We start from the raw sequence: 18,250 nt of genomic DNA on the forward strand, positions 1-18,250 counted from the left end.
TGGACAAGGGGGGGAGGGTATATGACGGCTCGCGGCGGGGGAACACCGCTATTGAATTGAAAGCTGTTTTGGGCATGGATAAAGTTGTTGTTAATATTTATTTTATAACTTAATTCTGCATAAAACATTTAAGTGTAATTTCATGAGATTTATGAGGGCGTGTCTAGGGGCGGGATGATGGTGCGGAATATGGTAGGGGTTGGGCGGGGCAACTGGTGGAGAGTACGCCTTGAGGCCTGGCTAGTAGCTCAGGACTTGAAATTTTGAGCCCTGGGCTAGAACATCAATCACAGCTATGTCCAACTCCTGAAATTTGCGTTAAAATCGTGGCAATTTCGCACCTCAGAATGGACAACATTTATTTTTTTATGATGCTAAAGAGATTTCGATAGGGAAATTTCCCTCTTAGGCAGATACCACCAGCTAAACAAACCTGAACTGACTGAGAAATCTGTGGCTGTAGTTCAGCTTTAAAGCGGGAGTTCACCCATTTATTAAAAAAAAAAATTTTTCCCCTTAGATTCCTGCTCGTTCGGTCTAGGGGAATCGGCTATTTGTTTTAAAATATGATCCGTACTTACCGTTTTCGAGATGCATCTTCTTCCGTCGCTTCCGGGTATGGGTCTTCGGGAGCGGGCGTTCCTTCTTGATTGACAGTCTTCCGACGGTCGCATCCATCGCGTCACTCGTAGCCTAAAGAAGCCGAACGTCGGTGCGGCTCTATACTGCGCCTGCGCACCGACGTTCGGCTTCTTTCGGAAAATCATGACGCGATGGATGCGACTGTCGGAAGCCTCTCGGAAGACTGTCAATCAAGAAGGAACGCCCATTCCCGCAGCCCATACCCGGAAGCGACGGAGAGGATGCATCTCGTAAACGGGTAAGTACTGCTCATATTTTAAAACAAATAGCCGATTCCCCTAGACAAAACGAGCAGGAATCTAAGGGGAAAAAGTTCTCTCTAAGGGTGAACCACCGCTTTAAAGTGAAATTAAACTCCGCTAGTTTTAATTTTTTTACTAAAATAGCCCCCAGGAGCTTCATGCCATGATGTACTACTATGCACCGCATAGTGGCGCATTATGGCACTCTTACCAGTCAAATGATGCCCTTCAGCGCTGCGCTGTCATGGGCGCTTCCATCTTCAACCAGTCTTCCCTCCGGGTTCGGTCTATTTTACTGCTTGAATGGCCAGATGGCGATGACATCACTCTCACGCATACACATGGAAATCACAACATCACAGCACAGGGGTGGTGCCATAAATGTACACCGAGCTGTGTATGTGCGGCTCAATGTACATTACTGCTGGCAGGCAGGGAGAAGCATTTATTAGACCCCTTTCACACTGAAGAGTTTTTACAGCATTTTAGCGTTAAAAATAGCGCTATTAAAACGCTTATAAAACGCTTTTCATGCACCTCAATGGACCCTTTCACACCGAGTCCTGCAAGCTGCATCTTTGGAGCAGCTTTTGGGCGCTGAAAAAAACAAAACGCCCCTTTCCATTGAAATGAATTGAAAGCGCTGTAAAAACGCCTTTCCCTTTCACACTGAGGCACTGCAAAAACGCCCTAAAACGTTAGGGTCTTAGTGGTGCTTCACCAGCGTTTTTAGGGCGCTGGCAGTGTGAAAGGGCTCTGAAAGCCCTCACAGGCTTTCACATTGGGATTGCAGATGAGGCTTCTTTCAGGCGCTTTACAGGCTTTTTTTTAACGCCAAAGCGCCTGAAAAACGCTTGAATTTCGCCCGGAAAAAATAGGATTTTTTGTACTCACCGTAAAATCCTTTTCTCTGAAGTCCATGGACGGACACAGCTCCTTAAATCTTGACAAGTGGGTTATGTTCCCTGTTTACAGGAGAGGACTAGGCAGAAACATGTTAAATAGTTAAATACATGTTACATTAACAGAGTTGAACAGCCCCGCCCAGGGGGCGGTCCCTCCAGACATAACCCTCCTCACTGCAGCTTGCAGCCTCAGTTCGTAACAAGCAGTACAAACCTAAAAAGGAGGGGTGGGAGCTGTGTCCGTCCATGGACTTCAGAGAAAAGGATTTTACGGTGAGTACAAAAAATCCTATTTTCTCTTATCGTCCATGGACGGACACAGCTCCTTAAATCTTGACAAGTGGGACGTCCCCAAGCAGTGTCAAAAAACGAGGGGTGGGAAATATATCAGTAAAAACAATTTTAACTTCACCCCAAAACAAGCAGAGCTCCTCAACGGAGGAGGTGCAACTTTAAACAGCCGCCGGCAAAAACTAGCGGCTGAAAAAAACATCATAAGATGCACTCACAGCAACCATGTAAATTCTGGAAAAAGCGTGAACGGACGAGCAAATCGCCGCCTCGCACACCTGTGAGACCGACGCATGATGTCGGAAAAAAAAAAAAAAAAAACCCAGGAAGCACCAATTGCCCTGGTCGAAAGTGCCGTGACCGGAAAGGGGGGCCCGCCCTTAGGAGCATAGGCCTGTATGACGGCCTGCCCGATCCACCGAGAAATGGTGGTCGACGAGACCGCCAGGCCCTTTTGTGGACCAGACACCGACACAAAAGAGAGTCAGAAGCTCCGAAATGGAGCCGTAGTAGGCTGGTATACCCGCAAAGCGCGTACCACGCCTAAAGTATGAAAGGCCGAAACCTCCTTCGGAAGAAGGGAAGGTCGCGGGCGCACCATCACCTAATCCTTATGGGGGATCAAGCATGGCGGCTTGCAAGACAAGACCGCCAACTCAGAAACCCCTCTAACAGAGGTAAAGGCCACTAAAGGGGCCACCTTCTGAGATAGTGTCAAGAGAAAATCTCTGATGTTTCCAAAAGGAAGGTTCCTGAAGAACCGAGAGCACCAGAGTCAAAACTCATGGGGGAAGAGATGGGCCAAGAGGGGAAAGTATATGACAAACCCCTTGCACACAAAAAAAGAGGACCCACCAGGGAACGGGCCGCAAAAAGGCCACTAAAAGAACACAGCCAAGGCTGAAATCTGCCCCCAAATGGTGCTTTAAGCAATTTTTAGATCCAATCCAAGCTTTAAAAACAGCAGGACCCTGGACATTGAAAGTACGCCCGTGGATGTCACTCCATCCCTTCGCACCAAGAGAGGTGCGACGGTAGATCCTCCGGAAGAAGACTACGGTGCCCTGTTGAGATGACCGAGTCAGACAGACCCTGGTCACCTAAAGTCTGGCTTCCAATAACCATGTTAAGCAAGTCAGTGACTGTACAACAGGAGGAAGTATGGGACCTTGAGACAGGAACCTCCTGCCCTGGCAATCGCCAGGGTGCCTCCGCTACCAGGCGCCCGATATCAGCGTACCAAGGACGCCGAGAGTAATCTGGAGCGATTAGAATCATCGGGATCTCCTCAGCATCCACTCTGTGGAGCGGCCGAGGAAGCAACTACCATGGAGGAATGGCAAAAAATCACCGATACAGACAACACAGGGCCACCAGCGCGACTGACGCGTCTGTACAAGATCACTAGACCTGGCCACTAACTGACACCCTTGCGGCGGAGACAAGCTGCCAGGAGATCCATGCCATGCGAGACTCACCTCCTGCAAGGGAGCCGAAACACCCCAAGCACAAAGACCAGTCGCCCTGGTCCAGCATCTGGCGACTCCAGTAGTCTGCCTGCCGGCATACCTGATGGTAGACTGAAGCCACGGCCGTGGCGTTGTCCGGCTGAAACCAGATTGGTCGACCACAAGGAGAAGCATAGCCTGATCGCCTAAAATAGTAGGACAATGAACAGTAGACAGCACCTGGTATTCCCAGGCGGTCTTCCACCAGGCACTAGCCAGGCCCGACCCTGGGTAGCTACCGAGACCAGACACATTCAAGGAGGTGTGGTCATAGGTCCACGCAAGTCCAGCGACTCAGGGCCGACTGGACCCCCCAGTTTTGTGAACCTCCAGGTTCACAACCCGTGAGCTGGCATTCGTCGTAAACACCGACCACTGGAAGGAAGGAACAACTTCCCGGACCGAAGAGTCGGGAATCTCTGTCACCAACTCAGAGAGACTCTGACTAGGTGGCGCACAGGAATCTAATGATTTCAGAGACAAGAGATTTTTACCACCTGGACAGTAGTTCCACTGGAAAACCAGGGTGTGGAACTGGGCATACAGTACCACCTTGAAGGAGGCTACCCACAGACCCTGAACCAGCAGGCGCCCGGAGAGAAGACCGATTGCGTGATGCCAATACCTTCACCGCAGACTGAAGAGTCTGCAATTTCTCCAGGGGAAGAAGGACCTTTGCCACTGAGGAGTCTGGATCAACACTAGATACTCCAACGCTGAGTCGGAACCTAGCATGCCCATAATTTGAACCCTGGGTCGCACACATGTAGGGCAGGCTTGCTGCCACTGAGCTACACTTTCTGGCCTAAACGTTTAACATCCACCCGAATCTTCGGAGGGTCTGAATGGGAATAACCTATCCACTAGGTCGGAGACAGAAGCTGCTCTCAGAAGAAAGTCGTCAAAGTAGCCAATGAGGCAAAGCCTCGCTGTCCCAACAAAATTCAAATAAGTGCGAGCTCCTAGCTGAAAACCCATGGTGCTGACGCCAGATCAAAAGGGAGGGCCACAGGCTGACAGAGACCCTTCTCTCATCACGAAGCACAGAAAAAAACACTGTGACATGTGCAAAACGGGACATGCATGTATGCGTCCCTGATGTCCGAGGACGTCAGGACATCCCCCGGATGAAGCGCAGCTACCACCGAACAAATGGATTCCATGCGGAACTACCCGACGTTCACAAAGGTATTTAGGGCCTGAGGCCCATAGAAAACCCCAAAACTCTCGTCCTGCAGGAAAGGTAAAATTACCTTGCAGCTTAGCAAATCCCACACTGCCCAAGGCAGACCGACGTGCCGGGAGGGGAAGACACAAGGACAGAACTTTGTTCTGTGGATAGGAGGAAACCCTATCTAGTACTCCGAAGAGACCACCTCGCAGACCCACTAGTCGGAGAGCAGGGAGGTTTCACTGAATTGTGAACCTGCAAGCCGCCCCTCCCACCTAGAGACAGGGAGGGAAGGCTATATACATTGGCAGGATTTGGGTGCCGGCGTGATCGGCTTATGCACCCAGGGACAGATTAGTCCCCCAGCTGGGCCTTTGACGGCCTGGGAGGGTTGCCCCTAAATAATACACACACATAGTGTGTATGTATATTATGTAGGTGTATGCACACATGTCTTTGGAGGAAACCGGAGTACCCGGAGGAAACCCACACAGACACAGGGAGCGACAATGCAAGCTCCAGGCAGATTGGCGTCAGTGTGCAGATTTGAACCAATGACTCTTTTGCTGCCAAGTAATGGAGTTAAGCACTACACCACCGTGTGCATAAAACCATTCTGAAACAGACGCCCTGGATAACAAGGGCGCAGCATTCAATGAAGCATCACAGACCTATATGAGGCCCTGGACCAGCTGGTCCGCTAGGCTAATAACCTCAGGAGAGAGTCGGTGCTCCTCCACTGTCTGGTGCAAAATGCTCACTCTGTGAGTTGTATACAGCACTAGGGGTCAGGACTACTCCAAGATGGCCACCGAGCGTTCAGAACGCGGCCACAGGAAAAAGGCCAGCACAATGTAAGCTGCGCCATAGCGTGGCTACGACAAAATGGGCGCCAATGGGAGTTTTCAATGTAATTGAAAAATCTCCCAAAAAAATAGCGCCAGCGACCACTGAGACCCCAGTGTAGTGGCCACAATAGGCCGCAAGCCAGACCCCAGCATGGTAAACATGGAACGGGTCAGTACTTCGGATCTTCTATCAGTCAGATCCATACAAGTAGGGGTTCCCGCCCGGCGGTGAGGGACTACAAAAGCCCTCAGTGGCTTTTCTCATTCCGCATCTCAGAAGTTATCAAAGAAGGGCACAGAAGGAAAAAACCTACACAGCGGTCTGATTTGTGTGATCCAAAAAAGACCGAGCCCTCAGCGGAAACCCAGCTGCACTATGCAGCTTAGGAGAGTCCCTTGCAGCAGTAAAAAGCGCACCCATAAATGCCTTATTCTGCCTTTTTTTTTTTTTTTAGTTTTTTTTTTTTTTTAACTAGGTACCTAGTCCATGGCTCCATAACAGAGCATTCCCCAGGGGATAACGGGGGAAGGGGGCACTCTTTTACCGCCCGCCCGCAGTCCACCCCCACCCTGGCACAAACTGTGTCCAGGACTAACAATAAAAACTCTGTGGGAATCACAGGTGCTAACACCTGCTGCCACCACCAGCATGTGGGGAAGGACCCAGATACTGACTCCAATATTTACATATAGTGTGTATTATAATATGCACACCTGTCCATACAAATAGACAAAAGCTCCTAGAGCCCTATTCAGGGCCTCTCACCCACTTGCTGCGCTGACCAGGGGTAACCAGGGGACTCCCTCAGGAGGAGACTGCACAGTACCTGTGAGGAAAAGAACCGTGAGGTAACTTTAGCAGGGACCTGTGTTTAAACAGGAAAAGCCTCATAGGGCTGTTTTATTTAAGGACAAGTCACAGATACAGCATAAAAAGCAAAACCATTACAGGTGTCACCAATCAGTCAGCGTCTGCTGAAGTATAATCATAAACATCTGTGCTCATCACAGGGCTTTTTACCTCACAGGAAAGCCCAATACAAAAAAGAAAAAACACAGGCCAGATAACAGTCCCCTCAGGAAGGCCCCCTCCCCCCTGACAGCGGCAATGTTAGCAATGCAGCAAGGGAAAGGAGCAGGGAAGTAAGGGGAAGGGACCCCCGAACCCCAGGAATGCCCAGCTGTACCAACCCACCGAAGCAGGAGGGACTGTACTTACCCGTCCGAGCGAGGACTCGCTGACGCATTCCTGACAGACCTACAACCGCAATGGAGGTAGCTGTCGGCCCGGTCCACTGTGATTGAGACAACACCACAGCTCAGTCATATGTGGACCTCGGAGCAAAGCTCACCGGCCACCTCAGGAGTCATGAGGTATGGCGTGGCAGACCAAGCCTCTTTGCAAAGGTGTGCCCACGCTTGCTGGTCGGACTGAGTAGACTACAAGGATCTATAATATCCAGCCTGTCTCTCAGCCAACAGTTGAAAGAAGATTCTTCAAGAAAAAGTAAAGTAAAATAAAATAAAATTTCTCCTCAGGGCGCTGGGCCCAAAGGGAGCCATACGTCCTTCTCCTTTGCTAGGCAGAACGAAACTGAGGCTGCAAGCTGCAGTGAGGAGGGTTATGTCTGGAGGGACCGCCCCCTGGGCGGGGCTGTTCAACTCTGTTAATGTAACATGTATTTAACTATTTAACATGTTTCTGCCTAGTCCTCTCCTGTAAACAGGGAACATAACCCACTTGTCAAGATTTAAGGAGCTGTGTCCGTCCATGGACGATAAGAGAAAAAACACCAGTGTGAAAGGGGCCTTAAGGAAGAGACCAATTCCCTTTAACCCCTTTGTTGCCAGAGACATTTTGTCGTTTTTGCACACATTTAAAAAAAATATTTTAGGCCTGAACAAAAAAAAAAAAAATAGTGGTAGTTCCAATTTTTCATGTAATGCCTTATTAGTGCAATAGTTTATCAAGTGCTAATTTTCAGTCAAAAAATTACACTAAAGTTTTAATGCCCATAAAGGCGATATATTAGCCATTTTTTTGGTAAAACATAAACTGAGGTTTGAATGAATGCTCTCGCTCTGGTGATGTGCCCAGAAACTAATTCTTCTACGTTCTGGGAATTTGTGCCTGAAAGCAAAAATTCTCTAAAACACGGATACCACTCTGTCCTGCCATAGACTGATAGGTTGCAGGCTGAACGGTGCAGATTATGAGCTCTAAACAAGTGAGAGGGATGCACAGCAGCTAGATGTCCCCCTGTACAGGAGTCCAATGATCAGAATTTGTTGTTTTCTTCACTCCCTAGAACTCACCAGACTGGAGAGGGGGTGGCTGACAGAGAAGGTTGCATGAGCTCTGCTGATGGATTGATCATCTTCAATCAATATTAAACAGTTCTTACGTCCCACTACGTAATCAGTATCGCTGAGAAAGTTATACAGCTGTCCTGGAGAGGAGGAGAAGACAAGTCATGGTCAAAACGTATTACGCAGAACTTTTTATAAACTCACTGCAATTCAGTATTGTTTATTACAGGCATCCTTATAGCACTGACAATTTACTCAGCGCTTTACATATTGTACATTCCCTTCAGTCCCTGCCCTCAGGGATCCTAAAATCCAAGGTCATCATCTTGCATACACACACACACACACACACACACACACACACACACACTAGTGCCAATTAGGAAAGGAGACAATTAATCTTCTACCAGCAGTGCCGGCGATAGGGGGTACCACAGGGCCTCCTGTCGGGGGGCAGAAGCAGTAGGGGGGAGAAATCAGTGCGACGGGATGGGAGGGCAAAAACAGAAAAAAGCCCGTGTCTGCGTCTCTCCCTCCAGCAGCTGAAAGCCGGTTTCTCCCCCTTCCGTCAGCTTTCAGCTGCTGGAGGGAAAAACACTGTGCATCGTTGTGCAATTGTCCTATCTTGCCCTGTACGACCTTAACAACTTAAGACCCGGACCATTATGCAGGTTAAGGACCTTGCCCCTTTTTGCGTTTCGGCACTGCATCGCTTTAACCACTTACCCCCCGGACCATATTGCTGCCCAAAGACCAGAGTACTTTTTGTGATTCGGGACTGCGTCGCTTTAACAGACAATTGCGCGGTCGTGCGACGTGGCTCCCAAACAAAATTGGCGTCCTTTTTTTCCCACAAATAGAGCTTTCTTTTGGTGGTATTTGATCACCTCTGCAGTTTTTAGTTTTTGCGCTATAAACAAAAATAGAGCGACAATTTTGAAAAAAATGAATATTGTTTACATTTTGCTATAATAAATATCCCCCAAAAATATATAAAAAAACATTTTTTTTCCTCAGTTTAGGCCGATACTTTTTCTTCTACATATTTTCCGTAAAAAAAAAACGCAATAAGCGTTTATTGATTGGTTTGCCCAAAAGTTCTAGCATTTACAAAATAGGGGGTATTTTTATGTCATTTTTATTATATTTTTTTTACTAGTAATGGCGGCGATCAGCGATTTTTTTTTTCCGGTACTGCGACATTATGGCGGACACTTCGGACACTTTTGACACATTTTTGGGACCATTGGCATTTTTATAGCGATCAGTGCTATAAAAATGCATTGGATTACTATAAAAATGCCACTGGCAGTGAAGGGGTTAACACTAGGGGGCGGGGAAGGGGTTAAGTATGCCTGGGTGTGTTCTTACTGTGGTGGGGGGGTGTACCGAGCGATCGGGTGTGCCCGGTGGAGGCGATCGCGCCCGCCGGGCACACGCACGGGAGTCGGGGGCGCGCGCCCCTAGTGGCGGCTGGGAGAGAGGACGTCATACTACGTGCTCTCGCCCAGCCGAGCCAACTTGCCGACGTATAACGGCGGTGGGCGGTCGGCTAGTGGTTAACTGACAATTGCGCGGTCGTGCGACGTGGCTCCCAAACGAAATTGCCGTCCTTTTCCCCCCCCACAAATAGAGCTTTCTTTTGGTAGTATTTGATTCACCTCTGCGTTTTTTTATTTTTTGCGCTATAAACAAAAAAAAAAAAAAAGCGACAATTTTGAAAAAAAATTCAATATTTTTTACTTTTTGCTAAAATATCCCCCAAAAAATATACAAAAAGGCCGATACGCATTTTACTTTTTTTTTTACCAAAAATAAGTGTTTATTGATTGGTTTGCGCAAAAGTTATAGCGTTTACAAAATAGAGGATAGTTTTATGGCATTTCTATTAATATTTTTTTTTTACTAGTAATGGCGGCGATCAGCAATTTTTTCGTGACTGACATTATGGCGGACACATCGGACACTTTTGGGACGATTGTCATTTTCACAGCGAAAAGTGCTATAAAAATGCACCGATTACTGTGAAAATGACAATGGCAGTGAATGGGGTTAACCACTGGGGGCGCTAAGGGATTAAGTGTGCCCTAAGGGAGTGATTCTTACTGTAGGGGGGCGTGGCTGTAGGTGTGACGTCACTGATCGTCGTTCCCTATAACAGGGAACAGACCATCAGTGACACTGCCACAGAGAACGGGGAAGGTGTGTTTACACTCACCTGTCCCCGTTCTTCAGCTCCTGTGACCGATCATGGAACACCGGTGATCCGCGGTCACGGAGCTTCGGACCAGGATGTGATCGCGGCGGCGCTGGCGCGACCCACGGCTGGATGCTTCAAGGGCAACGTGCCTGTGCCCAGCTGTGCCATTCTGCCGTATATCGGCGTTAGGCGGTCCTTAAGTGGTTAAAGATTGTTGGTTTACGCCAGATTTTGTAGAGAAAGACACGCCGATTGCACAGCTGTGTGTTGGGTTATTTAGTTCTGACCCGACTATGGCTCAGGGCCCCACCCAACAGACATGAAGTCTGTGCCCGGGAGTCAGGTGGACTCCCATCCCTCAGAGGAGTCAGAGGCTGCATGGGTGCAGCCAGAGTGTGCATGTCTGCAGGAGGCAGATGTCATTGGTGATCGAGCAGCAATGCGCTGATTAGGAGTAAGCTAGGAGAGAGCTTAACTCTAGGAGACGGTTTGTTCTGAGGAGCAGACCTAAGGCCTAAAACAGCCAGATGGCAAGAATGAAAGCCAGGAGGCTAAAGTATTGAGTATGCAAGATACAGTAATTGTGGAACCCCCTGTGAGGGCTACTGATGCATTTGTGAACTTTTTGTGCTTTTAAATAAAAGTGGGCTACCGCTAAAAATGCATCTACCGCTGGAGTCTGATCACCCCAATCTTACAGCCCCCTCAATGCTGCCGGCTTTCCTTTCCCACTGCGGGTACACAGGCGGATGGAGAGTGGGGGGAAGGGGCTGGCAAATATGTCATTTCCTTTTCTGAATTGGACACAGTAAGTGATTGGTACCAATCACTTCTGTGTTCACTGACAACTGAGCATAGTAAACTGTACTTACTATGGTTCAGTTTATGAATGAACAGGAGCCTCCTGCTCATTCATCTTCAGTGCAGCTGAGGCTACAGAGAGAAAGGAACTGAAGAATCTGTGTCCTCTATTTTCTTTGTCTCAAAGGTGAGATGTCAGGGGTCTGTTTAGATCCCTGATATTTCATCCAAGCATCCCCAACAGTGCCTGGGGAAGGATTTTTTTTTTAAAAAATCTTTAAAAAACCCACAATATATAAAATAAAATTTGGAAAAATTATTAAAAAAAAAAAAATACATTTTTGTAAAGTCAGTAAGTGATTCCTAAACGCAGCCCTGACTACCACCATTGCAATACATTCTGCACTGAAGAAAAAAAAAAAAAACAGAAAGTCCGAATCCAATTGGGGCAATTTGATCCGTTTTCATGCGATACTTTGTTCTCTACTGACAGTTATGGGAGCCGTTTAAACCAAAATATCTTCTAGCAAACAGTAAAGGTGACAGAAAGGGGTGATGGAACGGACACACAAATGACGCATGTACTTCCTAATGAAGGGATAGGCCGATTGATTTTTGCTTAGTGTGCTTAATTCGTTGAGTGAGAAATACAAGACTCAATTCATCAGTCATATATAAAGAAAGAAACAGATATTCAATGTACAGCTGCCATTACTCTACAGGCCGTCTAATGCTATAATAGTATTACATAAGATTACCAGTAAAGTACCACTTACACTGGCTGACAGATCATAATGTGACAACCCCAATACAGATCATCTATAAAAACAGACGGCTGTGTCAGCTAAAGGAACAATTCATGAGAGGCCTATAGGCTGCTATTACTTGCTTACAACTTAGAAATTGCTATTAGCCTGGCTGTAATGGTGTCCTCACCTTTACTTCAATACTTTAAGTCATTGACCCAGAACAAGAATGGATATAAGGTCTCACTTTCCAGGAGTTTTTTTCAAATCCGAGCAGTACTTACCGTTTTAGAGAGCGATCTTCTCCGCCGCTTCCGGGTATGGTCTTCGGGACTGGGCGTTCCTATTTTGATTGACAGGTTCCGACGGTCGCATCCATCGCGTCACGAGTAGCCGAAAGAAGCCGAACATCGGTGCGGCTCTATACGGCGCCTGCGCACCGACGTTCGGCTGCTTTCGGAAAATCGTGACGCGATGTATGCGACCGTCGGAAGCCTGTCAATCAAATAGGAACGCCCAGTCCCGCAGCCCATACCCGGAAGCGGCGGAGAAGATCGCTCTCTAAAACGGTAAGTACTGCTTCGATTTAAAAAAAAAAAACACCCGATTCCCCTTGACAAAATGAGCCTCAATCTAATCTTAAAAATGTACTTTTCGGGTGAACCTCCACTTTAAAGCCATGACACCAGGAAGGTGACAAAGGCACACCCCACACTTTACTATAATAGTTTTTCATCCAAAGGTAAGCTATAATAAAAAATTCTCATTAAGTTAGACCACGTTTGTATTGCTATAGGACACCATGCTTTTTGTAATGGTTCTTCCTGCTGCTTCTCACTCAGAACGTGTTGTGTTCATAGAAATCCCTGCCACAGCCTCGCCTGGAATTCTGAAGGTAAAAGCTCATGCACCATCTAGTGGTTTGAGTTGATAGCTGCCGTTGAGTGCTCCACAGGCATGCACACAAGTCCAGTGGATTTGGGTATTACTACTCGATAGGAAATTTCCAGCATACCTCTGAATAGTCTGAAAGGTATAGTCCATTTCTTAAAACATGTAATAAATGCACCTACATTAACCACTTCAGCCCCAGGTGGTTTACCCCGTTCATGACCAGGCCATTTTTTGCGATACGGCACTGCGTTACTTTAAAATGATATTATAGGTTCAAATATTTTTTTTTTTTTTAAATAACAAAGATATCATACACCCACTGTGCAGATCGTTTCGCACAGAGTGGCCCCGATCGTCCTATTCTGGGGTCCCACTCGCTGCTCCTCCCTGCATTAGATAACCCCCTCTGGGAAGCTCTCTCCCGAGGGGGTTACCTTGCGGACACTGCAAGGTGTTTTTTTACCTTAATGCATAGGATGCATTAAGGTGAAACACAAGGGTTTACAACCCCTTTTACTGACAACTGCGCGGTTGTGCAACGCTTTTTCCAAAAAAAAAAATTGTCTAAAATAGAGCTTTCTTTTGGCAATATTTGATCACCTTTGTGGTATTCATTTATGGCGCAAAAAAAAATAAAAAAAAATTTGAAATTTCTTCATCAGTTTAGGCCAATGTTTTCTGCTATGTTTTTGGTAAAACAATAAAATAAAAAAAAATCCCAATAAGCATATATTCATTGCTTTGCGCAAAAGTTATCGTCTAGATTTTTATTTATTTTTTGCTACTAATGGCGGCGATCAGCGACTTATAGCGGTACTGTGCCATTGCGGCTGACAAATCGGACACCAAGTGACACTTTTTGGGGACCAGTGACACCAATACAGGGATACACGTTCATCCTCTTCTATTTCCATCCCAGTCTCTCTTCTTCCCCACCCAATAGTCCCCCTCTCCTCCCCTTCACGTCTTCTCTCTCCCTCAATCTCTTCTACTTCCTCCAATTCCCTCCCATTCTCTCTCTTCTCCCCTTCCGATAGCCCTAAAATTCCAAGTGTGTCCCCCCCCCCCTTCTGAAGTAAAAGAATTTGGTAGATCAGTTACCGACTCACCTAAAGTACCACCAGATGGTGTTCTTGGAACCTATACATAATAATACACAGGCTAGGAAGATGTGAGCTCAAGAAAGGGTCACACCAAAAAGACTTTCCAAACAAAAATTACTGCGGTTTTGCAAAAACATTTATTTTATTCGTTACAAAAAAAAAAAGCATAAAAACTATGTAAATGTTAGCAAAAAACCTTCACCATTTGCACCAACACCATGCGCACAAATGCTATCAGCCATAAGAATGTGGCAGCAGTTTAAACTAGATGGGGAAAGCAGTAGCTACTGTTAGTTGATTAGTTTACAAGTGATGATTAATGATGGATTCTTTAGCTAAATAGTAATTGTAAAGCACTCCTCATGTTAGTCCCCTTAATGAACAGCAGTGTTTTCATATAAAAATAGATCCACAGCATGAGCAAGGGTCCTAAATCCACAGACCGCTAGTGATGCGGTTGTCCAGCCATGTACTTTATATAGAATAGGATATACAGTAGTCCAGCAGTCACTATAGTATGCCAGATTGACAGTCAATTTACCTTAAAGCCCCTTTCACACGGACGGATAGAATGGTGCCTTTAGCTGCAGATTTTCTAGTTTTCTACCGCAGCTAAAAACACACACAATGCTTTCCTATGGCCCCGTTCACACACAGCGTTTAGCTGCGATTTTGTTACATGCAGTTTGGTGCGAACAGAAAAAATACAATCGAATGCGCCCAGGTGTGATTTAGCGCAGCTATATGCACATAACCACAGGGAATCGCAGTCTTTTGTGTCAGCTGCGGAAAGCAGCGTGATTCAAGGGACCAAAAAATAAAAAAGGGTTGCTATGGGAATGACTACCGCAGCAAAACGCAGCCACATGTAACCGCACGTAAATGCATGTAATCGCAATGTACAAATGCCGTGGTGGCAAACTGCCGAGCTGAGCCTTGAACATGAACATGCTTTTAACTGCGGCAAAACAGCCGTCCGTGTGAAAGGGGCCTTAAACTGTGCTGGTAACCTCAGAAACATAGCCACTGTTAGAATCTCAGTTCAGAAATAGTTGGGAAGGTGGGAGTAAGTAGCAGAGGCATCAAGCAGATGAAAAATGCCAATATATCAGCACTGAGAAGCAAGAGCAGCAAGATCGCACACACAGGGAAAACATACCATTGCGGATGACTCCAGTGAGCAAAGTCTCAAAAATCACCCCCAGCCGTGAATCAAACCCAGAGGGTGTATATTACAGATCACTGCTCCTTGATATTCATCCTCCTCATGTTGTCTTATGCCTCGTACACACGATCCGTTTTCCCGGCGGTCAGAAGTCCACCGGGAAAACCTGAGAACCTGCTCGGTTGCTTCCCCCCCAACAGGAAAACTGCCATGACAGCTTTGGTCGGGAAAAACGGCTGTGTGTATGCTCCACTGCAGTGTTTCCCATAGGAAACAAGATCTCATTTTTTTTGCTCGCAGTTTTCCTGTCGGGAAAACTACTATGGCGCATACACATATCCGTTTTTTCTGAAAAAAAAAAAAGCAAACATGGCCGATTTCCTGTCGGGGAAAACCAATTGTGTGTACTAGGCATTAGCCCCCATCACTCCCGTGGAGAATATGCCCGCATCAGAGTCGTCAGAGTATGGTTGCTTCACGCTACCTTAGCTGTAGCAGTGGGCGTGGTGGCAAACTGCTGAGCGTGGCCTGAAGCGCGGGAGTGATGATAACATGTTTCGGTCACATGAGCTTCTTCAGGATAAATGGCTGTCAAACTGCAGGCTTTTAAAAGGGCTAAATACATAATTTCCGCATTCCCCCTCCCTCCGCAAAGGCAGCCATAATGTAAACTCACCATCATTATACCAATAATCCCTAATAAATAGTAAGGGCAAGTGCAGATGAATCCTATGTTGGACTATATAGCATGGGACAGTATATAGTAGGGACCAATTTTTGGGCACATTATCATTTAGAGTTGCTAAACAGATAAGGGCAACAAAAGGAAATAAAAAGGAATACAATTTTTCACGTGACTCCTTAGCTCTCTCCTTTGTCTGGCTGACAGCTATAGTGGGAGGGGCCGAGAGAGATCCAGGAGTCATGTGAGCGCCAGGAGACGCTCCGATATAAGATATAATCAGCATCTTTTTTATACAGCACAGACACTGGGACACATAGCATTATATAACAGAGGGGATGGCATGCTTATATTATAGATTTGATTGCAGGAACCAGGGGAGGTGGTGAGCGATCAGTTGACACCTTGGGTCTGCTGTGACCAATATACTCGGTTTTCGGTTCATCTCTGAACGAGTGTTTGCTGTGCAGTGTATTGCTCTATTTTTTTGAGATTCATGTGAGTGTTATATTTGAAGATTTAAGTGCGTTATTAAACTGATTTTACGGTATCACGATAATATGAGCACTTCTTTTATTTACATGCGGAGCTTTCTGGCAGTGAATTGGTTGGAACTGGAATTATCTGCTATACCTACCAGTGAGGTCTTTTTGTACACGAGAGTGTAAGGCAATATGAGTTGGTGAGTTTTGCATCTGACGGGAGAGGATTCACTGACACCGGGTGTGGTGGAAGATTGGAAGCTATTATTTTTTTACAAACCTACTTGATGCGTTTTATGGACTTCTATTTAAACACATTTATATATATTTTTTGAAATTTGTGCACATATTCACTTTTGTCACATGGTGAGGTTTATGGACATTAGCATTATTTTTGAATACCTGTGAAGACGGATATTTCATGTTACATTGTTTACAGCGCTGCTTATATTTTATTACACTAATTTTAGGGTTTTAGAATATGTTTTTCACAGTTAGATTTTTTTTAAAGTTGTTCATAAGTGCAGTGGTGGGAACACAGAAAGGGCGGATTTATCTTTGTTACCATTATTTACAAGCCTTATTATAGGCTTACCTGTAGGTAAAAAATGAAAAAAAAAAAAAAAATGGTATACAATCACTTTAACCTTTCCTTTTATAATATTTACTGTCCTGAGGGGAGGAGTCCAATGCAGAGCTTATCACTAGAATGTTACCAACATTTTTCAGCCGCAAATATTCTGTACATCACTGTCACCAGCCATCAGATGCAGCATGTCCCCTGCCACCAGATGCAGTATGTCACCTGCCACTGTCACCAAATGCTGAATGTCACCTTCCACGTCCCCTGCCACCAAACGCAGTATGTCACCTGCCACTGTCACCAGATGCAGTATGTCCCCTGCCACCAGATGCAGTATGTCACCTGCCACCAGAGGCAGTATGTCACCTGCCACCGTCCCCTGCCACCAGAGGCAGTATGTCACTTGCCACCAGAGGCAGTATGTCACTTGCCACCAGAGGCAGTATGTCACTTGCCACCAGAGGCAGTATGTCACTTGCCACCAGAGGCAGTATGTCACTTGCCACCAGAGGCAGTATGTCACTTGCCACCGTCGCCTGCCACCAGAAGCAGTATGTCACTTGTCGCCTGCCACCAGATGCAGTATGTCACTTTCCACCTAGATGCAGTATGTCACCTGCCACCAGATGCAGTATGTCACTTGCCACCAGATGCAGTATGTCACTTGCCACCTGCCACCAGATGCAGTGTGTCACTTGCCACCAGATGCAGTATGTCACTTGCCACCGTCGCCTGCCACCAGATGCAGTATGTCACTTGCCACCGTCGCCTGCCACCAGATGCAGTATGTCACTTGTCACCTGCCACCAGATGCAGTATGTCACTTTCCACCTAGATGCAGTATGTCACTTGCCACCATCCCCTGCCACCAGATGCAGTATGTCACTTGCCACCTGATGCATTATGTCACTTGCCACCTGATGCATTATGTCACTTGCCACCATCACCTGCCACCAGATGCAGTATGTCACTTTCCACCGTCACCTGCCACCCAGATGCAGTATGTCGCTACTTACACTACTTCTGACAGCCTCTCCCAGCGTCGTCCGAGCCGGTACACTTCCACATGTGGGAGGGTGGGCTGTAAGAGATGACATAACTATCTCTATGCTCTATCATGAGCAGCCCTGCTATAGAGGTGGATGAGCGGGGATGCAAGGTGGGCAGTGTGATATATCTCTCTGCTGCCTGCCGCACCGCGGGACATACTAAAAGGAATGACAGAATGGAATGCCCATAGACTTTAACAGGGAGATGGAATGCCCATAGAGAATAATGGTAAAAAATAAATAAAAAATAAAATTAGTGACAGAGTCTTTAGACATATCGAATTTTTTTTTTGTTGCAAACCTACTTTTAAATATCATTGGCCATGTTTAATATAGAGATTAGATGGGATTATTATTTTTTTATGCCATAAAAAGGTGAATGACAGAAGGGAATGTCCATAGAGTATAATGGGAAGAAAAATATAAAAACTCATTTGCACACAGATCTTGGAGACATAGCGACTTCACCTTTCCCACAGGTGTTCCTCATGTACAGTAGCAGATTGTAAGTTTGAGATTACAGCTGTTTTCTAAGGAATGACTGATAAATAATAGAAAGGAATACCCCTAGTGTATAATGGGAAGCAAGATGTGACCTTGGTCATATCAGATCGATCTTTAGCAGACA

At 46.3% G+C, this 18,250-nt stretch overlaps 1 protein-coding gene across 1 annotated transcript in view; it reads right to left on the reverse strand.

Moving 5' to 3' along the window:
• NBN (nibrin) overlaps positions 1–18,250 on the reverse strand; it is a 128,259-nt gene that overhangs the window by 105,645 nt on the left and 4,364 nt on the right. Inside the window, exon 2 of the mRNA XM_040354601.1 lies at positions 7,924–8,057. Coding sequence (XP_040210535.1) covers positions 7,924–8,057 — 134 coding nt within the window. The remainder of the gene's footprint in view (positions 1–7,923; positions 8,058–18,250) is intronic.

Source organism: Rana temporaria, chromosome 5 (assembly GCF_905171775.1).
Source record: "Rana temporaria chromosome 5, aRanTem1.1, whole genome shotgun sequence".
NCBI lineage: Eukaryota > Metazoa > Chordata > Amphibia > Anura > Ranidae > Rana > Rana temporaria.